Here is a 25,230-nt window from a genome sequence, read left to right on the forward strand (position 1 = left end):
GCTGCAGTTCTCAAGATAATATGAAAAACTAATTAATTGTTGTTTTAAATTCTGTCCTACTTATATGCATACTAAAAAGATTTTTTCTCATTAAAAAAAAATAGTTTAAAAAATTTTGTGTGTAAATGTGGTAGTTAGTATGACTGAACTTATTGAACTTAGCAATACAAATGTAAAAAAAATGTAAAACCGTTTGCATAAATGTGTTTAAAAATATGGAAAATAGTGGTCTCCCCTAGTAAAAAGCCTCCCGTGTTTGTTACTATTAATAGTGTAATATAAAAGTGGTGTATTTTTATGAAAAATCTGCTTGCTTAGATAATTTTTAAAATTAGATGGTTCACTTTCGGAACTTTCATGATGTCCGATTTTCATTTTCTTTTCTAGTTTCTGAGATCTAAATGGGACGGACGGACAGACTGGCCACACAAAACTAATAGCGTCTTTTCCGCTAAAAAAAACAACTATAGGACTCTCTAAGTCTTCATTCAAGAAACAAATAAAGCGCCATGGAATTACACAGAAATTATGAATGTATATATTCTACAGTAAATACAAATAACATTCCAATCGTGGAAAGACAATTTTGAATAGTTACAACAAATTGACAAATATAATTTTACAATCGTATTGGATGGCAGTTACATATAAAACAAATGAGGATTTAGCAAGTAGGAACTTTCATTTGTAAAGTCTGTTGATATAAAAATGATTTTACCAAATAGATGTTATTGAGTTGATGTACTTACCGAACATCGAAATAGTTTCAATCCGACTAAACTATCCCGAACAACAAAGTTGGTCAACACTAAGCTACCATCAAATCAAAGTACTCAGTTACTGAGTTAAAAGTTTTCATGGAACAACGTTAAGACCAGATAGACTGAAAGTTGAGCTGCCAAGAAATGAAAGTAATGTAGATCAAACTCCAAAGCTTGTGCTTGCTGGTGTGTCACATACTCCGTAATACATTCACGTTTCGTAGGACAACGGTGGCCTCTACCTTAACTGTGCTAGACTGCGAGGTCTGGGAAGGGAAGGGGTGTGGGGATTGCGCCGTTCGATGAACTGAATGACATTCAATGAAAGAAAGAGAAATCGATAAAAACTATTTCTTTTAAATCGATAGGCGTGACACACTGATCAACTTCAGTGCTTTACATATCTAAACAAGACGCCATGTTAAGAGCACTGCAAGTGTAGGTGCGTTTAGAATAAAATAAGCGAATACTCTACTCGTTTAGTCCTCAGAGAATGTTTTATATAGAGCTAAACATCAAAGTATTTCACAGAATACGTCTGCTCATCATTAATGGGTCCATACCTATACTGCTACAGAATCACAGCACGAGTTATTCGATACTAAAATACACAATTTCGTCTAATTGACCACAATCCTCTGACTTAATGAAAAGAACATTTGACAACATCATAGTTCTAACTCCCAATGTCATACATCTAAAAGAAATGCTAACACACCAGAAAACCAGAACCTGTTTACAAACGTACAGCGCTGTGACATGCTGTTCTTCGTCTTAAGAAATTCTACCCATCATTCTATTTCCCACATTGAGACCATTCATAACTCGTCTTTATAGAAGTCAGCTACTGAACACTAGATCAGGCCCTCTGTAAATATGTATTAAAACTTGTATTTAACTCCTTCCCACCCTCACCCCACCAGAAAACATAAGACTTGCATAATAATCAGTGAAGGTTGATACCAACAAAAGAATGACATTTAAATAGTTGTGATAATGGAGAAGAAAAAAATGATTTTGTCGTCATGGTTATTAAAGATTTCTAGGCTGTAGCAAAGCAAACAATGTATCAAACAATGAAAAGGGGCTTTTGTTATTATGTTCGAGGTCTTCTAGTTTCAGTCTAAAAAAAAAGGTAAATGAACAGTTCTGGAACCAAAGAACAAAGATGTGAGACGAATATAAAAGACAAATAAGGTGAAAAACAGTGAGAGCCAGAAACATATGGAAGAAACAAGAAATTTTTAAAAAATACTTAAAAAACAAAACAAAGCTTATATTATATCACTTTGGATCAGTCGTGTAATAGATCTAGACTATCAATAATAATTCTGTGCGATTAGAAATATTGTTACCAATGTATTTGTTTGATGCAACTTCATGCATTTAGCTTTCTTAATGCGCTATGATCCTGTCACTTGTCTGGACCAGTTGGGAAAGGGGGAGGGGAGGAGAGGAGAGAAAAAGGTGGGTATCAGGGTAAATGTTCCGTATTCGTTTTTTAAATGCATTTCATATAACACATTGAATTCAAACTAGGAGGTTCAAGCCTCTTCAAGCCAGCGATGTGCTTAAGAAAATAGAAGGTTTTTTAGTTATGTATTGTTATCATCAAACGACGACCTAATTCTCTACATTAAGTATACAGGGAACTTATTCAACTTATACCACCACATCTGTCAAAAACAATTACTTCGCTTTGTTCGATGAAAACAAAAATAGTATTACCAAAAGTTAATTAACTAATTGGTTAATTTTTTAAATTTATTCTTGTTTTGCCAGGTACAAGAAATAATTGTGCGAAATTTCAACTTGGTCCGAGATTGGGTGTGGGAGAAATAACGTGTACAAACTTTGTACCACACAGACTGACAGAGTGAATTGATATAAGCTTTGTAAAAAAAAAATATGAAAAATACAAAAAGTTAATACTATTTTGAGATACCTAACAAAAGATTACAAGGAGATTGTGTGTTATCAACTCTACAGGTAGACAGGTTAGGACAATGTCAGCAAGAATACCACAAGCGGTGAACTCAAACATTCCAATAACCAAAATCCTGCCTCCCTTCAGAGAAAATAATAGAAATCATTACCTTCTATGACTGTATTAAATACACGAGGTCGCCTTACGGCCAGAGTGATTGCATGATTTTCTACTTGTAACTGTTGTAAGTGATTGAAATGACAACGGTGTAGACTTAGTGAGTGTGTACTACATACGTGTATCAGAAATATCCTTTTAGCATAGGATCGGCCCATTCAAAAGTGACCAACAACACAATATGAATATATAGATCTAGAATGTTTTAGACAAACCAACAAATCTGCATACAGCTAGTAGTAAATGTACCAGAAAACACACACACAGTCTCATGCACACACACAGTCTCATGCACACACACAAACATTATTTAGACACTAATATATTTACAAATATTACACAAGAATGCACAAAAATGATCATTCTTCTTTGATAAAATCTCCCTTACATTTCAATACTAGATCTAAGTGTTTCATTTTTAATGCAAAAAAACATAAAATAACGGCTTGCATTATTACTATTAAAATTTAATGGTTGACGTTCAGAAGACAAAAAAAGTTGCACCTAAACTTAGCAAGCCAAAAAATATGAGGAAATCAGAGGAAGAGTGAAGGAGAGAAAGACATAGAAAGACAAAGATACAGTAATGGAAAGAAAGACAAAGTTAGAGTAAAGGAAATAAAAAGATAGAGTGAAGAAAAGAAAGACAAAGATGCGGTAATGGAAAGAAAGACAAAGATAGAGTGAAGGAGAGAAAAGGGTTTATAAAACTAAGCGTTACAAATACGAAGTCCTAATCTAGGCTTACATAATCTTAATGAGATACAAAATCCACTGCTTTAACCAGCTGACAAAACTTTCACTGAATAATTGATTTCAACTTTAGCTCAACAAAGGTAAAATGTTCATTTAAGTTTTCACTAATATTAGACAAAAACAAACAGTTCAAATGTCTATGTAATTTCCAATCTCAAATCTTATAGCTTGGCACTTTTGCATACAATCGTCTTAGTTGCTTATCCCCCTTCTTCTATGATACCCTATGTCAGCACGAGCGACAGGCGAACTGAGACTCGAGGCCCTGCCCACAGATCATTATAAACAATGGAATTTGTAGGCAAATTTGTGAAGAAATGTTCACCTAATAAAAACGAAAATTTCACGGCAGCCTGACTGCACAGTGCTGAATGAAGGATTTGTCTTGTTTCATCAGTTCCTTATCAACCCAAACCCTGTTGTACTCACCGCTAAGACCACGTCACATTCCTCTCGTCCCAGAAATAACATGGTCTTGGGCAGACGAAACTTCTGGCCATGTGTATCCACTAGGTACCAATGATCCTGCAGCACATCACCCTCCTGAAATTAAAGGTATATAAGTTTTAAAAAATGTTTTTCAAATCGAGGTATCTTTATGTTGAAATACTAGTACAACGTCGAATCTAATTCTTTCCAATAGAGATAATTTTGTTTTAAACAACGCCAAACAGCATCTTGGATTCACGCATGATGGAGGCGTCCCCGTATCGTTAACAAAGCAATGCAACAAAGTCAACAGAAAACATCAAAGAAGCCTCTTGTGTGAGATGAATCTTTGAATATCTAAATGGATTGATTCGTGGATTGTCATCCACTTAGTCTTAATTATGCAAAATTTCAACTTGATCCAAGAAGGGAAAGTGTGAGAAAAAACGTGTCAAATTGTAAAAAGGGGATTAAATCAATTAATATATCCACATCTCTCATTAAGTAGTAATTACTCCCCTTATTTCGATATCAAACAAAATTTAAAACAATTAATTAACTTATTGGTTAATTATTTTTTATTGATTCATATGTCTTGCCAGGTGCATTGAATAAATGTCCAAAGTTTTAACTTGATCCGAGAATGGGAAATGAGAGAAAAAAAACATGTTCAAACGTTTTAACAGACAGATAGACAGACAGAGTGAATTGATATAAGCTTTCAGTCTCTGCCTCAGCCCTTAAAGCTACCAACCAATTACCCACAATGAATGAGCTATAAGAAGCGCCCACCCTAATAGAACTCAACAAAGCCATATACGATGCGATGGTATCCCCCCAGATCTTCTGAAACAGCGCCAACCTCTACACAAACTGCTCTGCAAATGTTGGCAAGAAGGTGCTGTGCCACAGGATCTGCGGGATGCTATCATCACCCTGTATAAGAACAAAGGTGACAGAAGCGACTGCAACAATTACAGGGGAATTTCCATCCTGAGTATTGTAGGCAAAGTCTTTGCTCGAGTGATACTTCCCAGGCTAAAAAAAATCCTTGAATCACAGTGCGGCTTTCGCTCAGGGAGATCCACAATCGACATGGTTATCTCCATCCATCAACTTCAGGAAAAAGTGCAGAGAACAAAGGATGTCTTTGTACATTGCGTTCATTGACCTAACTAAGGCCTTCGATCTACTCAGCAGAGATGGCCTCTTTAAAATTTTACAGATAATAGGCTGTCCATCCAAGCTGCTAAATGAAATTGTCTCCTTCCACCAAAATATGATGGGTACTGTGCAGTTCAACGGCACCTGCTCTGAAAGTTTCAGTATAAACCGTGGAGTTAAACAAGGATGTGTCCTGGCCGTAACACTCTTCGGAATACTCTTTTCACTGCTAATCCACTAGGCATTTGACAAATCCACCGAAGGCATCTATCTCCATTCTAAATTTCTAAATATTGCTGCCAGACTGAGGGTCAAAACTAAAATAAGAACCACCCTGTAAAGAGTATGGACGAAGAAAGCAAATGTTATGGGACCACCTGCTACAGCACCAACCTCCATCCTCATTGACAATAACAAGCTGGATGCCGTAAATGAATTCTGCTATCTTGGATAAACAATTCAAGATAAACTGTCTCTAGAAGAGGAGATAAAAAAAAAAAAATAGGGAAGGCTGCATCGATTTTCGCAAGACTCAGACCAAGAGTTTTGGAAATACAGAAGCTCACTACAGTGATCATAATGAATGCATGCGTTCTGAGAAAGCTACTGTAAGTCCGTAAGTCGTGGACTACCTATGCAAAGCAAGAGAGAAAAGTAAACTCATTCTACTTGCGCTGTCTACGAAGTATCTTGAGAATATCATGGCAAGAGAGTATGCAATACCGAGCTCCTTGCGCGAACGGGTCTTTACATCTTTACAGTCCTCAGACAACGCCGCCTGAGCAGGCTTGGTCATGTTCGCCGGATAGAGGATAATCGCATCCCGTAAGTCATTCTTTACGGGCTACTCACGTCTGGCTCAAGAAAAACTGGTCACCTCCACTTCCGTTACGTCGATGTAATAAAAAGGGACCTTAAAACAGTGAACATTGATACTAACCATTAGGAAGACATAGCCCTAAACCGCACTGCGTGAAGAGAGATGGTGACCAAGAAAGCCATAGACAGCGAGAAAACATGGGCCTCAGCGACGAGACAGATGGGAAGAAAAGCGTGCCATACGAAAAATGTCTGGTTCCTCTACCGCCAAAGCGAAAGCTACCTTAACCTGCGATATACGTGGACGAGAGTGTCACTCAAAAATAGTCTCCACAGTCACAAGAAAAAGTGTTCTACAAAATGAACCATAGTCGTTACGACTGAAAGAAGCTAACTATAAAAATATACACACATTTGAGACCAAAAGAAAATCTCCAGCCGAGACAGAAGTAGACGGCGAAAAGAAAATCTAAATCGACCACCGACAGCAATAGTTATGCCTGCGCTAGAAGTGGCAAAATATGTAGGTCAGAGCCTGGGGCTGCATAGCCAAGGGAAATAATGCATTCCTCGTTAATCTTCGAGTCGATGACAAGCTTTATTATTATTATAATTATTATTGTTAAAATTTATTTATTTATTTATTTATATACATGTGTGAGTGTGGAGAGAGAGAGAGAGAGAGAGAGAGGTCTATCACGAACACAAATACCATAAAGGGAACAAAACATCTAACAACTGTGTCTACTTTGTAGCTATTACAATACAAATGTTACTTTGGCAAATTAGACTTCCTAAAATAACCTCAAATTAAAACGGTATAAAAAGCGATGGATGTCCATATACTAAACTAATGTAAAGGCATCTATCTAGATTTGTTGATATTCATTTACATGTCCACTGAATTGAAACTCTCAAACGCTTTACACACTGATGATATCTCTTACTATAAAGTGTTGTCGATAGTAATAATTCATTCTATTGTCTTAAAAGGATTTTTTTTTTGTTATTTAAGGGTCCAAGACTTTGATGGCGTCGAATAAATGAGGCCAAATGAGTGAAAAAAGAACTCTGATTGACCTGTGTGTGTGTTTGTAAAGGTATTAATAAGTCACCATTACAGTGCTTATCTCTTAGGACAGACACTCTAAATCGAGACAAAGAAATGTGAGTAGTGCAGACCTTTCTCCCCATTGTAGCAAGTACCAAGTGGATGGTTCCTTTATTCTGAACGCCGTACTTCTCGTGAAGTTTCTCCAACAGAAATTGAGCTCTTTGTCGAATCTTATCCATCCTCATGGGCTCACCTCTGACCTGATAGTCCACAGGGTCATCCTGGTTTTAGCGTATGTGGCACAAAGACTCAGGGCATATTTTAATCCAGTACATAAACTTAATGAATAGAATCCAATAGAGAACAAGCCGATTAACACTATGCTTCACTATGAAACAAGTCAATGAACTAATACACGTGTTCCCACTATGAAAAAGAACAAGTCAATGAACTAATACACGTGTCCCACTGTGAAAAAGAACAAGTCAATGAACTAATACACGTGTCCCACTGTGAAAAAGAACAAGTCAATGAACTAATACACGTGTCCCACTGTGAAAAAGAACAAGTCAATGAACTAATACACGTGTTCCACTGTGAAAAAGAACAAATCAATTAACTAATACACGTGTTCCCACTATGAAAAAGAACAAGTCAATGAACTAATACACGTGTTCCACTGTGAAAAAGAACAAGTCAATGAACTAATACACGTGTCCCACTGTGAAAAAGAACAAGTCAATGAACTAATACACGTGTTCCACTGTGAAAAAGAACAAGTCAATGAACTAATACACGTGTTCCACTGTGAAAAAGAACAAGTCAATTAACTAATACACCTGTTCCCACTATGAAAAAGAACAAGTGAATGAACTAATACACGTGTTCCCACTATGAAAAAGAACAAGTCAATGAACTAATACACGTGTTCCCAGTATGAAAAAGAACAAGTCAATGAACTAATACACGTGTTCCCACTGTGAAAAAGAACAAGTCAATGAACTAATACACGTGTTCCCACTGTGAAAAAGAACAAGTCAATGAACTAATACAAGTGTTCCACTGTGAAAAAGAACAAGTCAATGAACTAATACAAGTGTTCCACTGTGAAAAAGAACAAGTCAATGAACTAATACACGTGTTCCCACTATGTTTTGACTTGAAGCACATCTCATCGATTGGCGGTCTTTTAGAACTAGACAGAACAGAAACAATAGGTTACGTTGAAACAAGTGACACAGACATTAGGTTGCTTTGAAACAGAATCTCTTGTCGGTTTGAAGGTGATGTGACGAATGTGACACCACAAGACTTAGTCATGTCTACGGCATTTCGACCAGAGTCTATACAAGTCTAGAGTATACCAGTACATATACACACGGTCTACCTTCATTGGCACTAGCACGTGTTCAGCTAGATTTATAGTCAATTTTATATATATAATTAACAAACAATGTTTCAACTAATTAAAGAAAGCAATCAAACACCCGCCCCCTTTTTTGTGTGCATGCCTTCACTTCTGTTACAATCAAGTCTTATTCAACAGTAAATCAATAAAAAAAACATTGAATGTGTAAATGTGGGTTTCTAGCCATTAGATAAGTCTTTTTTTTATTACTTTAAAAAAGTATTTTTAATGTTTAAGTCATACTTTAATAAAAATCATATGATAAACAAGCAGGCTCAGTACCAACTCGTGAAACTGCATATTTATTACCAAAAATTTTGTCTCTTAGAAAAGATCTTAATATAAATCTAGCGTATTGACATGGTCACTGGAGGATATTCCAAGGGGCAGCAACGATTACAAACTGTTTAGTGGTAAGTTAGTGTCAAGCGTGAAAAATAAAAGGCAACTATACGACAAGATTTGTTCTAAACACCTAGCTGAAGTGGAAGTAACGCAGCCTGTTAACTAGACATCACAATAGCCTCTCAAACTGAGATTCAATATTTAGCAACCTGATAATATCTACTATGAATTTCGTGCCGAGGTCCAACTGTTGTATGTATTACATGGTTCCTTCTTAGAAACCAACCATTCTAGCAATGTCAACTTGAATGACCCGTGCACTAGAAACAGAAGAACATGGCAAAAACAACCACAGGTCACTGTTATAAGCCCAGTTGTTTCCCTTACAAGAGCACTCCATAACAGAATGCCCTCACCACTGACCTAGAGACTTCAATGTATGACCACTTCCAGTCGGACAACTGCAATTAGTAAACATGTGAGAGAAGAACAAGAAAACAAGTCTTTCTATGGTTCAAGTCTGCCTGAATCCCCAAACAAAACATGATGACCTGTGAGGTTTCGTGTCACGTCCAAGCGTTCACATAACAGAGAAAAAAAACACTGTACATAGTTGTAATGGTTTAGCTCTCCCAATGAAAACAAGAATTGGTTACTCAAGCCTAAATCTAACAGCTTGAACACAAGACAACAAGCTCGCCATCACAGGGCTACCCTTTCTTTTTTCTGGTTTTAAAGCCAACCGGCGGAGTGAGTGAGTTAAGGATTGAGTGAGGGAGTGAGTAGAGGAGGAAACAAGGCAAAGCGGCGGGTGGAATCAATGATAACGGAAGAGTGACTCAACCAATCATCAATCTCTTTATTTCTAGTCTCTCAATGAAGGGATAAAGAGAGGCGTGCGGGGGAGGGGGTAGAGACCTTGAACCTTTCACTCTGACCTTACAGCAGTACAAGGCAGGTGGTTCAACATATCTTTAACTGCAAACTGCACACAATTTATTTAATTTATTTAATTCTGTTTAAAACTACAATTATTTTCAATACCTCCAAGTACAAAGCGATAATAATAGTCATCCCTTTGGATCAGTTTTATTGAAAACTTCTTTCGTAATAGTGTCATGAAGTGAAGGAAAACTCTCCCCCCCCCCCAATAGATTACTGACAGCATGGTACAGACCAACGTGACATTTAGTCTCATTTCTTTTCTATTGAAGTGTTCCCTTGTATTTAAAGATGCCTAAGTAGTAAATGGATATGACTTCATTTGACATATTGTTTTAATTTCTTATATATTTGTTTAAATGATTAGGCAACAACAACAAATTATATAAGATATACATTTATCATTTCGATGTTACAGATTATCCGACAAAGTCATTAGAAAGCTCTAACAACTTCTGTTCGCTGTATGTAAACAGTTCCGTCCTTTCATTAAAGTTGTAACGTGAACAACAAGACCGCGCGAGCCTAAGTGGGTCACTTTTAGAAAAGCATGTTTGTAATATAACCGCCATGCTGACTTGTGAACATTATTTAGTGCTTGGCATACCAACCTGGAATAAAAAAAAATTAACAAAGATTAAACTAAATTACAGGAGAGACCAATCGTCTTATGTCCGATACGTTTGTCAAACAGACCTTAGTGCTTGTCTGTCTCTTACAGAGCTACTCCAGTGAGATTCAAGTCCCACTGCCTGTAGCTAGCGCCTCGGGAGAGTTTAGTGCTTGTCTGTCTCTTACAGAGCTACTCCAGTGAGATTCAAGTCCCACTGCCTGTAGCTAGCGCCTCGGGAGAGTTTAGTGCTTGTCTGTCTCTTACAGAGCTACTCCAGTGAGATTCAAGTCCCACTGCCTGTAGCTAGCGCCTCGGGAGAGTTTAGTGCTTGTCTGTCTCTTACAGAGCTACTCCAGTGAGATTCAAGTCCCACTGCCTGTAGCTAGCTCCTCGGGAGAATTACTTTTGTGGTATTTCAACTACGTTCTAGACTCTAGCAGGCAAACATCGTGTACTTCCCATAGCGAAGGTACAATTACTGCGTTTCATTAGTATTGCAAAGTATGAAGTCATAGAAATACCACAAGATGTTCAATAGAATACAAAGTTATGAGACAACGAAACCTTAGGCAAGAAAAACAAGAGCTGTTACAAAACAAACAATATATTGGAGTACTCCAGAAATTATTCTTCACATAAAGTCTTTGGGAGAGAAACAAATCCTGATAACAAGACGACAATGAACAAAATGTCAACCATTAAGAACGTCCAAATTAAACCACAAAATCATCCCATAAAAGCATTGACAGAAAATGAACCAACTAATTGATTTTTTTTAAAAAACACCATTATATACGTAAAGTCAGCAACTTAAATTTTGTCAGAAATCCACACAAACATAAAACCACCAGCTGTCACAAAACTTTTCAACATAATTCTACGTTTTGTATTACAACACATTTGCGAGATCCTAGCTTTCATATTTAACTTGATATATGCGGCCAAAAGTTCCTGTTATGTAGTAAACGTAACATTTACCACCCCCTTTTTTATTTTCATTTTTTTAAAGTGTCTATGAGTGTGTCAGTGTGTATGAGTGTCTCGGTGTATGAATTATGGAGGAGGTTAGCATGACTTAGAGAGCACAATGTGCAACAGATCAATGTCATAGCGTCCTGGAGTATTTATACAACTCCAGGCCTAATCCATTCATAGCTTCAGTTTCTTTTTCTAATGTTTCATTATTCAAATTGATATATACATTCGCTCCTCTTTTTAGTCGCTAGTAACGCATAGACAAGTGATTGATTTAATATTACTTTGGGGCTACAGAAACTTTCTGACAGACTTTATAGGACATTGCGGTCCTTGTGAAATCTAGCCCTGCGAAAAGCAACTAAATATTTGGCTATCACAAGGCAAAGACCCTAGACCTGTGTTATCATTTCCTGCACTGACATAAAGTTGGATGGGAGAGCCGTATCATTAATGCAACTTTTCAGGATCGCCTCTATGCTCTCCAAACACTACACAATTCCTATCACAAATATTTGTAGTTGTCGCTGTTCAGAGAAACATAGTATGTGTTAATAAATCTATGTATAATAAAGGTCAGAAAGAAAGTGTTGTGGCAATGCATCTAACTTTCTTTTCAACATTTAAATGGAAGTTATTTTAAATGATTAATAAGCATTATTTTTTATCTCATGTTGTCTAGACAGGAGACAAAGAGAACAACGACCTAAGGACCTTATAGGTCGCAGTTGTCTTGACAGGAGACAAAGAGAACAACGAACTGAAGACCTTATAGATAGCAGTTGTCTTGACAGGAGACAAAGAAAACAAAGAACTGAAGACCTTATAGATAGCAGTTGTCTTGACAGGAGACAAAGAGAACAACGACCTAAGGACCTTATAGGTCGTAGTTGTCTTGACAGGAGACAAAGAGAACAACGACCTAAGGACCTTATAGGTCGTAGTTGTCTTGACAGGAGACAAAGAGAACAACGACCTAAGGACCTTATAGGTCGCAGTTGTCTTGACAGGAGACAAAGAGAACAACGACCTAAGGACCTTATAGGTCGCAGTTGTCTTGACAGGAGACAAAGAGAACAACGACCTAAGGACCTTATAGGTCGCAGTTGTCTTGACAGGAGACAAAGAAAACAACGAACTGAAGACCTTATAGATAGCAGTTGTCTTGACAGGAGACAAAGAGAACAACGACCTAAGGACCTTATAGGTCGCAGTTGTCTTGACAGGAGACAAAGAAAACAACGAACTGAAGACCTTATAGATAGCAGTTGTCTTGACAGGAGACAAAGAGAACAACGAACTGAAGACCTTATAGATAGCAGTTGTCTTGACAGGAGACAAAGAGAACAACGAACTGAAGACCTTATAGATAGCAGTTGTCTTGACAGGAGACAAAGAAAACAACGAAATGAAGACCTTATAGATCGCAGTTGTCTTGACAGGAGAGTTCAAGCCTCGGTAAAAAATCGGGGTTTCGATGTAAGGCAATATATAAAAGTACAAAAACCAAAGTTCACTTACAAATCAATGATTCTCTCACTTGTATATACAGACCAAGCAAGTACCTGGCCTAACTTGTCACGTTCAGCTACCTACTAGAAATAACTACAACTTTCACTTTCCTTCATCAGTAGTTTCTAAAATACACATTTTTTATCACGCAAAATAATAGTTCACGTGGTGAAACACTTAATGACACTACTAGTCGCGCAAGCTTGCAACTGAAAGTGTATGTGAATGTATGGACAAGATTATAAGAGGAAATATCTTTTTAGCGGCCCCCGAAAGGGGGCGCTATAAGTTTTGTGTGGTTCGTCCGTCCATCCCGTTTAGATCACAAACTAGAAAATATATTGAAAATCCAACAACATGATATTTAGGCCTTTAAAAAATTTGATGCAACTTTTTTTTTCTGAAAGCGAATCATTTAATTTTAATTTTTAAAAGTATATATGCAAGCAGATTATTTTTTGTATAAAAATACATCTTTTTTACAACTAATCACTATAAACAGTAAAAAAAAAACCACAAAAAAAAACAAGGGAAACTATAATACAAAGGATGGGTATTTGTATTTATATTTTGTAAATATTTGTGCAACGTTTTTATCATTTTCTAATATTTGTAATACAAATAAGCCATGTTCACATTGAACCCTATCCTATTAAATCATCAGCGCATTGAATACTTTATGAATATTAACAATATAATAATAACAATAAGATTACTATACGTTAGTATCTCCGCATTATGTGGTATGAAGTCCTCAGTCGGCCAAACAATACAGTATAGAAAACTACAACGGCAGTGCCTTTTTTTCTAAAAAAAAACAACAAAAAAAAACAAGTAGGTGCCGGTACTCAGTGATGAATAGCCTAACTTTTAACTACTAATAAATTAATAATAAACCTCCAAAGACAAGAAAAGTAATAATTTTTTACCCCGCACTGAAAAAGGAGCCGGTACGCCGTACCGGTGCGTACCGTCACAAAAAAGCACTGCGTACACATCTCTTTTGTTTGTATTGGCGGACATAGGGCTGTGGTTGTTGATAGTTTGTAGTTCATTGCTTCTGATATTCTTGCTGAAAACATTGAAAGCTGACTTTTTACCTGCACAAACTATCTTTGTAACTAACAAGTTATCCAACAAATTGATGTATAAAGAGGAATAGCTACATGGAAAAAAAAACAAAGGGAGGGGAAATTCTAATTATTAGTCAAGATGCTTGAATATATCTCATAATTTGTCATTTGTGTGAAAGTTGAAACATTCGAGACATGTTTAACAGACAGTAGAAATCTTCAGAAAACAGTAGTGCGGTCAAGATTTGCTAGGAGAAATGTTTCTTCACTCTACGGTTGGTCTAACCCGGCCACAATACCCAGCTCCCAGTTGATCAATTCCACAAACACAGCTAGCTTCTTTATCAACATGATTTCTTTGACTTTATTTGATACAACTCTATCCTCTATCTAATCTGAAGTTTATATAGTCATGACTTGATCAGTAAACAGGAGAGTTCACTAGCGCCACCTCCCTTGAGATAAACCTACTCTCAGATCATGTTCACCTAGCGCCTGCTCTCCCTCCCCTCCATTCCCAGCTGTTTTAATCATCTGTAAGGTAGAGATCGGTGCTAAACATATCCCATCTGTCTGTGTACTTTAAAAACTATTACCAAGTAACACAAGAAACCTGACCGTATCTAAGAGAGGATATCTTAATGTTGTTTCAGTACGGACATAACTATGTTCCCTATTAACACAATGGTGGAACTACACTAAGGTATCTAATTGTGGCCTCAAGGTACGAGTTTCCTCAACAAACAAAGTTGAACAAGTAGCAGTTATTTCAATGCATATACCAAATAGGTCTTAGGCAATCAATAGACAAACAAAAAGCTGTCTAAAAATGACACACACACACACACACACACACAATAGCATTATTAACTAACAGACAAACTTACAAAAGAGAGTTCCATTAAAACATTTCCATAGTGATAGAGTAAACAAGTAGATCAAATTCTAAGTTACTACAACAGAAATTAGTTTATGGAATGTATTCAACTAGAATAGACTAAAACTTTACAATCTCGACTTTTACCATTTAAAAGTAGCCTTCGAGTGGAAACTAGTAAGTAGATACGTGAGTGGACTTAAGGACAGGCAGATACTTCTAGTCATTCCATAGGTGAAACCATATAAATATTGAAACACTCACACAGGCCACGAAATAGTGCTTGTTCAAACAATGCGATACTTTGAGTCCATCCATGGACGTGATAAAAGGACTATTCTATTTTATTCAAGCCCTATTATGTGACGTCCCTCTCCCAACCCAGAGCTAGCTGCTCCATTAATAATATTTGCTGACATCCTAAATTAATCAACTCAAACTAGAATCGCTGTCAGCAGTCAGTCTCTATGAAGTAAAATGCTCGATTCTACAGACAATGTCCAACCTTGGCAAACCATTCAAACTGCTATTCAAGTGTACGCAATGACAGTCAGGTGGTGTGATTAGAGTCAACTATTTACTTAGCAATTAGAATGAAGGGGGCAAGCTGATGAAGAGTTGGCATCAATAAATAGAATTTCTCGTGTGTAAGTCTGTAGTAAGGAAACTTAGATTATCAATACTATATTGCTACATTCTCATGGGGTCGGTCCATGTTCATGAAATCACATTTAATTTGTCAGAATAGACCATAGACTTATCCTTTTGAAAGGCTGACAAAACCAAGCATATTTTTGTTATCTACTAAACTCGGTGAAGACTTGAGATTTTCAATTTCCAGATTTTCTGTGCCCCTGAGTCCAGCCAAATCTAATGGGTACCTGTCTTTAGTTGGGAAAGTAAAGGTCGTTGTGGTGGCCACACGACAGATTGCTCGTTAACCGTTGGCCAAAGAAACAGATGACCTTAACACCATCTGCCCTAAAAATCGCACGGTCTGAAAGGGGAAACTTTACTTTTACATTTTACAACTAAACAATAGTTTGTTAGTTTGACGGCTTAACAACTAGTCAAATAAATTCATAGGTCTCGGTGCCGCCGATAGGGCAGCACCTTGCATGCCAGTCACTAACAACACTGCATGCCAGTCACTTACAACACTGCATGCCAGTCACTTACAACACTGCATGCCAGTCACTTACAACACTGCATGCCAGTCACTTACAACACCGCATGCCAGTCACTTACAACACTGCATGCCAGTCACTTACAACACTGCATGCCAGTCAGTTACAACACTGCATGCCAGTCACTTACAACACTGCATGCCAGTCAGTTACAACACTGCATGCCAGTCACTAACAACACTGCATGCCAGTCAGTTACAACACTGCATGCCAGTCACTTACAACACTGCATGCCAGTCACTTACAACACTGCATGCCAGTCACTTACAACACTGCATGCCAGTCACTTACAACACTGCATGCCAGTCACTTACAACACTGCATGCCAGTCAGTTACAACACTGCATGCCAGTCACTTACAACACTGCATGCCAGTCACTTACAACACTGCATGCCAGTCAGTTACAACACCACTGCATGCCAGTCAGTTACAACACCACTGCATGCCAGTCAGTTACAACACTGCATGCCAGTCAGTTACAACACTGCATGCCAGTCAGTAACAACACTGCATGCCAGTCAGTTACAACACTGCATGCCAGTCAGTTACAACACTGCATGCCAGTCAGTTACAACACTGCATGCCAGTCAGTTACAACACTGCATGCCAGTCAGTTACAACACTGCATGCCAGTCAGTTACAACACTGCATGCCAGTCAGTTACAACACTGCATGCCAGTCACTAACAACACTGCATGCCAGTCACTTACAACACTGCATGCCAGTCACTTACAACACTGCATGCCAGTCAGTTACAACACTGCATGCCAGTCACTTACAACACTGCATGCCAATCACTTACAACACTGCATGCCAGTCAGTTACAACACTGCATGCCAGTCAGTTACAACACTGCATGCCAGTCAGTTACAACACTGCATGCCAGTCACTTACAACACTGCATGCCAGTCACTTACAACACTGCATGCCAGTCACTTACAACACTGCATGCCAGTCAGTTACAACACTGCATGCCAGTCAGTTACAACACTGCATGCCAGTCACTTACAACACTGCATGCCAGTCACTTACAACACTGCATGCCAGTCACTTACAACACTGCATGCCAGTCAGTTACAACACTGCATGCCAGTCACTTACAACACTGCATGCCAGTCAGTTACAACACTGCATGCCAGTCAGTTACAACACTGCATGCCAGTCAGTTACAACACCACTGCATGCCAGTCAGTTACAACACTGCATGCCAGTCAGTTACAACACTGCATGCCAGTCAGTTACAACACTGCATGCCAGTCAGTTACAACACTGCATGCCAGTCAGTTACAACACTGCATGCCAGTCAGTTACAACACTGCATGCCAGTCAGTTACAACACTGCATGCCAGTCAGTTACAACACTGTATGCCAGTCAGTTACAACACTGCATGCCAGTCAGTTACAACACTGCATGCCAGTCAGTTACAACACTGCATGCCAGTCAGTTACAACACTGCATGCCAGTCACTTACAACACTGCATGCCAGTCAGTTACAACACTGCATGCCAGTCACTTACAACACTGCATGCCAGTCAGTTACAACACTGCATGCCAGTCACTAACAACACTGCATGCCAGTCAGTTACAACACTGCATGCCAGTCAGTTACAACACTGCATGCCAGTCACTTACAACACCACTGCATGCCAGTCAGTTACAACACTGCATGCCAGTCAGTTACAACACTGCATGCCAGTCAGTTACAACACTGTATGCCAGTCAGTTACAACACTGCATGCCAGTCAGTTACAACACTGCATGCCAGTCAGTTACAACACTGCATGCCAGTCAGTTACAACACTGCATGCCAGTCACTTACAACACTGCATGCCAGTCAGTTACAACACTGCATGCCAGTCACTTACAACACTGCATGCCAGTCAGTTACAACACTGCATGCCAGTCACTAACAACACTGCATGCCAGTCAGTTACAACACTGCATGCCAGTCAGTTACAACACTGCATGCCAGTCAGTTACAACACTGCATGCCAGTCACTTACAACACTGCATGCCAGTCAGTTACAACACTGCATGCCAGTCACTTACAACACTGCATGCCAGTCAGTTACAACACTGCATGCCAGTCACTAACAACACTGCATGCCAGTCAGTTACAACACTGCATGCCAGTCAGTTACAACACTGCATGCCAGTCACTTACAACACCACTGCATGCCAGTCAGTTACAACACTGCATGCCAGTCAGTTACAACACTGTATGCCAGTCACTTACAACACTGCATGCCAGTCACTTACAACACTGCATGCCAGTCACTTACAACACTGCATGCCAGTCAGTTACAACACTGCACTCGTCACGTTGAAAGATTCCATTTTAAAGTTGCTGATTAACTATAAACCAATCATCGCTCACATGAAAGGAAACATTAAGTCTCTAGGGGAGGTCATTACGAGATGGTATACACCGTTTTATTTTCATTCACAGAAAAGTAATTGATATCTTTGTATATATTGTAAAGCTTTAATCCTTAATTTGCCACTGTAGCAATGACAAAAAAGAGCAATACCTTATCAAAGTGAATCATTAACGCAGCCTTCAGCGATTAATGATCCAAGTATTAGGGGGAGAGAATGTGCGTCGATTAAAACCACATATTCGTCTATCAACAAGATTTCATTGCTCAAAAACTCATACAGATACTCTATTAAGCCAAACGCTTTGGTTGGGGAAAGTAAATGCGGTTAGTCGTTGTGCTGTCACATGACACCCTGCTGATTAACCGTTGGCCAAAGAAACAGATGATCTTAACGTCACCTGCCCTATAGATCGCATGGCCTGAAAGGGAACTTTACTTTAATACAGATATTTAAAGATTGTAGTAACCCAGCGACTTAAAAGCAAAAGTTGTTTAAAAATGCTTACAATGTATTATCGGACAAGCCTGTCACATTTGATCTAGAATCGCCATTGAAACCCGAATTTCCCCATCAACTTTTTTTTAATGTGCTGGAAATGGATGTAACAGCTACCTGTATAGCTATACACTGAATGCGAACCCTTTTTTTTAAGTTTCTACGTTAGCATTTTAAAACCAGTAAGTTTTTTAAGTCTATTATCGCATTTGTGTCTGTATGGAGGACCATTATAATTAATGATAGAAGATATGTTTGCTATTCTGTGTCAGCAACAGCTACTTACGGTATTTTGAATGTGTGCGCGTGTGTGCAGATTGTAGGTATTAATATAGCACAGAATCGCCTACAATCAAATAAGACAATAGGGTAAGTGACGCTAAAAGACAGAGTGATGGATTCTGTTCTACCAGACTAATGGCTACACTAACATGCTACAATTAATGGTAGAACTCATTAGACGATCATGATGGCAGTGAGGCTGGGCAGGGGGGTAGTACAATGCCTAATGATGGAGCGTGCCTCCTAAGATAAACATTGGCTGCTGGCGGAGATACACGAAATGTGCCTGCGTCTCGGGCGTGAGAGGACAATACAATGGAATAACAGGATTTTTTCTCCCCTGGCTTCATCAGATCAGAATTATTCACTAAATGTACGTTAGAATATTGAACGCTTTATCAAAGTAACCTATCAATGTCATTGAATAATTCATCAAACGAACGTATTAAAAAACTCAACAAATCAATCCCCAACTATTTTCTTGTTGAAGAACACTAACACGTGACAACATATAGTCTTTCTTTTAGCCATAGACTTTTAGAGACCTTCTATTCATTGAAACCCTTCTTGCTTCCGGAAAAGGATGGGCTTTAGGGCGAGAGTGAGGTCGACGTGTTGCGCGAATCCTCCTCACTTAAATCAAAATTCCAGCGCAAGTCACTAGTCACCCCCCCCCCCAAATACAACCAAACCAATGCCCTGTGGCGACAGGCAAGCAGTGAAGCGGTAGGTGTGGGCACACTGGAAGCCGTAGCTGCAACCCTGCACACAGGCGGCTCAGGCCATATGGTCGTTCACCACTGACACAGAGCAGCAGTGGAGTCCGGCAGCCACCTAAGCGACTGAGCAGCCCTATTTAGGAGTGCACTGCTCACCTCCATAGCATGAGGACAGGGCTAGAAAAGGTGCACAAAAAATTGCCTGCTCTAAACTACCCTAGACAGCCTACCGCAGTTGGCGGGAACCCTACACAAGCGGTCGAAATTCAAAGAAAAAGACGAGGATAGTTCCTCTTACCATAGGTGCATGGAATGTGCGCACAGTACTTGACAACGACACATCTGAAAGTCCACAACGACGAACTGCACTAGTAGCCAGGTAGCTCCACCGATACAACATAGACATAGCACTGAGTGAGACACGGCTTGCAGATGAAGGTGAACTCTGCGAAATCGGATCTGGAAATACTTTCTTCTGGAGCGGTAGAAGCACTGAAGTAAGACGTGAATCTGGAGTCGGCTTTGCCATAAAAGCTTAATTAGTATCTAAACTGGTCGCGCCTCCTAAAGGAATTAGTGACAGGCTCATGACCCTAAAGCTACCTTTACAAAACAGAAAGAAACACATTTCCATTGTTAGCTGTTAGGCACCCACCATGACCAACCCAGATGATGCCATAGCAAAGTTCTACGAAGAACTAAACTCCACCATACTTGATATTCCAAAAACATAAGCTACTCATTCTCGGTGACTTCAACGCAAGAGTCGGCTCTGACCATCACATCTAGAAAGGAGTCTTAGGCTAATTCGGGATAGGTCAGTGCAACAGCAACGGATTATTACTACTCCAGACCTGTGCTGAACACAAGCTGCTCATATCGAACACAATATTCAGTCTCCCAATGAGAAAGCAAATTTCTGGATGCATCCCCGCTCAATACACTGGCACATCATAGACTACATCATCACCAGACAATCCGACCGTCAGGACATACGTGTCACCAAATCTTGCTGCAGTATAGAATGTGGAACAGATCACCGCCTCATCATCACAAAACTAAACATCCGTATTCAACCAAAGAGACGTCCATAAAAATCTAAATGTCTAAAAAGGCTAAACAGGGCCAGACTAGCAGATGACAAAATTGAAAAGTCGCTTGCAGATGCGATAGAGAACTGCCTCAAATCCACCCTTCTAACTGAATCAAATATAGATAAAAGCTGGAAATGCTTCAAAGAAGCTATCCATAGCACAGCATTAAGCATACTCGGTCCTATGGAGAGAAAGCATAAGGACTGGTTTGATGAAAACAGTACTGAGATCAGAAAACTATTAGACGAAAAGCACAAGCTCCATAAATTGTATCTGAACAACCCAAACACCCAGTCCACTAAAGATGCATTCACTAACATCCGCAAAAATTTGGAAAAACAGTTACGCCAAATTCAAGATACCTGGCTAAGCAAGAAAGTGGAAACAATACAGGAATTTCTGGATAAGCACGATATGAAGAACTTCTACCATGCCATAAACGAAATCTATGGACTCACAAAGTCAGGCTCATCCCCTCTATTAAATGCTGATGGGACAATCCTATTGACAGATAAGGAAGAAATCCTAAAACGCTGGGCCGAGCACTTTGAAAAGGTTCTCAATACACCTTCCATTATATACAGGCTACAGCAAGTACCAATAAATGAAAAAATGGAAACCGATTTGCCATTCAACAGCTCGCAAGCGGAAACGCCCCAGTAGCTGACTCCATTCTCGCAGAGGTCTACAAAAAAGGTGAATTATCTCTGATTAAAAGACTTTTTTTAATTACTTGGGAACAAGAGTCAATATCACAAGACTTTAAAGATGCCACAATTGTCCATCTATACAAGCGAAAAGGAAACCACCAAATCTGCGACAACCACAGACGAATATCTCTTCTCTCTATTGCTGGGAAAATCCTTGCACGCATCCTACTAAATCGGCTCATGCAACACCTAGAACACGGTTTACTACCAGAAAACCAGTGCGGCTTCGGAAAAAAGCGTGGAACCATTGACATGATCTTTGCGGCAAGGCAGCTCCATGAAAAATGCCAAGAACAAAATATATATGTCGAACTAACAAAAGCATTTGACACTGTTAGCAGAGAAGGACTCTGGAAGATTATGTCAAAGTATGGTTGTCCACAAAAATTCATAACCATGGTGAGACTATTTCATGATGGCATGAAGGCTCGTGTCCGGGAAAGTGGAGAACCATCAGAGCCCTTCGAAGTACCAAACGGGGTAAAACAAGGCTGTGTCCTAGCACCTACACTGTTCAGTATGATGTTCTCTGCTATGCTGACAGATGCATTCACAAATAGAGAAAACAACGGGATAAATATATCATACAGATTTGATGGTGGCCTATTCAACCCGAGGCGGCTCAAAGCAAAATAAAAAATAAAATCATCAGTAATCAGGGACTTGCTATTTGCTGACGACTGCAGAGCATCGTCAGTGACTTCTCAAGATTATGCTCAGACTTTGGCCTTACCATTAACACAAAAATAACTGAAGTCTTATATTTGCCTGCTCCAGGGAAAAGCTACTCGGATCCAAGCATCAAGATAAATAGACATGATATAAACGCAGTGGGCAGATTCACATATCTTGGCAACACACTTTCCAGAAACGGAAAGATCGATAATAAAATCGATCTGCGTATCGCCAAGGCCAGTGCATCCTATGGCAGACTGTCTAAAAACGTCTGGAACAGACGTGGTATCACCACAAATACAAAGCTAGGGATCTATCGAGCTGCCATCCTCCCTACAACGTGGACAGAGGACAGAAAATATGCAAAGAAACTGAACCACTTCCACGTGACATGTCTAAGAAAAATACTCAATGTCAAATGGCAAGACAAAATACCAGATACTGAAATCCTTCGAAGAGCGGGTCTGCAAAGTATCCACAAAATCTTGATGCAGTTCCAGCTGCGATGGGCAGGACACGTATGAAGAATGAAAGACCGCCGCATCCCTAAACGACTCTAAGCGAAGGAAAGCGCTCGAAAGGTGGTCAAAGAGAACGCTTCAGGGACACCCTCAAAGCTTCTCGAAGGCGTTCAGCATAGACCCAGCCACCTGGGAGACAGAAGCACATGACAGAGCATCATGGCGTCGCGCTGTGAAAACGGGCGCACAGGTTACTGAGGAAAAGAGAACAACGCTGGCAGAAGAAAAACGCCAGTAAAGAAAATAAAAGCAAGGCCAATTACACTAGCTCTAGCTGGAATAACCTGCCCAGTGTGAAGCCGAACATTCCGGGCTCACATAGGTCTCATCAGCCACATGAAGAGGCACAAAACCCCAGTGCAAAGCCCTCGGCCCCCTCTCATGTCAAGAAGTTCATGTTGTTATACCATGCATTCCAACACTGCACAGCTCATATGTGACACATGGTGCAGGACACATATGTCATGCATTAAGTATTAAGCTATTAGACAACTAGAGAGGACTTTCCACATTCAATTGATGTCATGACCTGAAATCAAACTTTGTTAAGGCGCCCACGTGATCTAGCACTCATTCAAAGAATACTTAGCTCACAAACAGTTGAAAAATTTCCTAACAATGAAGCTTTTGACAAAATGTATGAATGTATGTATGTATTTCACTAAAATGGAAAGTAATAAATTGAATGTCCTCAGTCACACATCCACATTGAAGCACAATCACGCAGGACTAGTCACTTCAATGTATGGAATGATAGATGCCAAATATCTGAAAACATTCTCTCTATTAAATAAATAGGACTACACTCGAGACGAGGCACAACTTAAATGCGCACTAAATCAAATTCAAGATAAATTCAACCTAATCAAATATTCCAAATGGAATGAGTCTTTTTTTTAACAAAACACATAATGCAATCCACTGAATACCAAGATGAAACCAGACTAAAGGAAATATTAGTGTTTATGTTTCCATAGTCTCCCTCACAACACTCAGGTTCAGAGAGACGGTGTTACGATTGCTTTTTATGCCGCGATTTTTTTTTTAAACTTTAGGTTCACCGGTCCAATGTCAGAGCCATCAGCAGCGATGAAGGTAGGCTAGGGAGTAACTGATAGGAAGATGAAATATTTGAAAAAAAAAATAGGAACTAAGTTTTGGTGGAGAGAACTATGAACAGACAGACAAGAAAACAGTGTAGTACTAGACTCGAATGATGTTTTTAAGACTAGAATGGCAAGAGGAGTGAGAAGAAGGGGGGAGGAATGGAATGCTCCAGAAGAAAACTATAAGAAGGGACTGCTATAGGTTACTTTTTTATTATTTTAATGTAGATCTATATACCTTTCCAACAAATTGGAAGTACATCCCCGATTGACAATAATTCTACTTGTAATTTGAATCAAAATCTATTTAGTATCTATGTTGATCTAGTTCTATTTACAGTATGAAATGTTACGTATTTTTCTGACCTAAAAAAACTTTAATAGAAAACTACTTTTGGTCACTCAATTTTAAAACACAGATTAGTGTCAAATGTAAACTCTTTAGGCAGTGAGATTCACAACAAACGAATATTCACATTTGACTAGAGTAACACCTTTAGTCAAATCACTAAATTTAGAAAGCCTTCATGATAGAAGACTCAAAAGTAAAGTAGCAATTATACATAAAACACTGAACCATAATCTTCAAATATAAAAACCTAATCTAATAAAATACTCAAAGAAAAAGGTATATTCCGCGTTCCATATGCTAGGACAAATTTGTACAAATGCTCCTTCTTCCCAAATGTTATTAGAGCACGGAATGGGTTGCCTGAGCTAACCAGGAAAACCAGTGACTTAGCAGAATTTAGGTCATTGGTTAATATGCATGACTAAATGCATGACGCGTAGGACGTAATCATCTTCTTTTTTGAAGTAACGCCTGTATTATATAAGATAAGATATAAAGTATATTGAGTAGAGGACATTGTGATTTTACTTTTTAATGTAGGTAGACTGGATGATTTGATTGATTTGATTTTTGATTTGAGGCACATCGGCACAATTTAGGCCATGTCGTGCCTGCAGTCCCCTAAGGATCCCTCTCTCTCTAAACAACAAGGGCCAGATTCTATACAGTCATATCATTAAAATCAAGGTCTATTCACACTTAAAATAGTAAAGGTAGTAAAAATTTAAATATTTGGTAAAATCTAATGTAAATAGTGCATGTTCACAAATTCATAAATCAGATCTTCGTAGATAGCCCCACTTCCCGGATAAAGCCCAGTACCTTCCCAGGGTCGACATTATCAAATAGTGTATTTAAATTAGTGACTCTAAA

General features: G+C 38.9%; 1 protein-coding gene across 7 annotated transcripts in view; it reads right to left on the minus strand.

Annotated features, from left to right (window-relative positions):
• LOC106065192 (centrosomal protein of 170 kDa-like) overlaps positions 1 to 25,230 on the minus strand; it is a 142,131-nt gene that overhangs the window by 80,540 nt on the left and 36,361 nt on the right. For 5 of the 7 annotated variants that reach the window (XM_056024423.1, XM_056024424.1, XM_056024419.1 and 2 more), the window contains one exon: positions 4,051 to 4,164. In XM_056024423.1, the coding sequence (XP_055880398.1) occupies positions 4,051 to 4,164 (114 nt within the window). Of the gene's footprint in view, positions 1 to 749; positions 1,629 to 4,050; positions 4,165 to 7,215; positions 7,604 to 25,230 lie in introns of those variants that run through there. The other 2 variants (XM_056024421.1, XM_056024425.1) reach the window with 2 other exon arrangements.

This window comes from Biomphalaria glabrata, chromosome 3, assembly GCF_947242115.1.
Source record: "Biomphalaria glabrata chromosome 3, xgBioGlab47.1, whole genome shotgun sequence".
In the NCBI taxonomy this organism is placed as follows: Eukaryota; Metazoa; Mollusca; class Gastropoda; family Planorbidae; genus Biomphalaria; species Biomphalaria glabrata.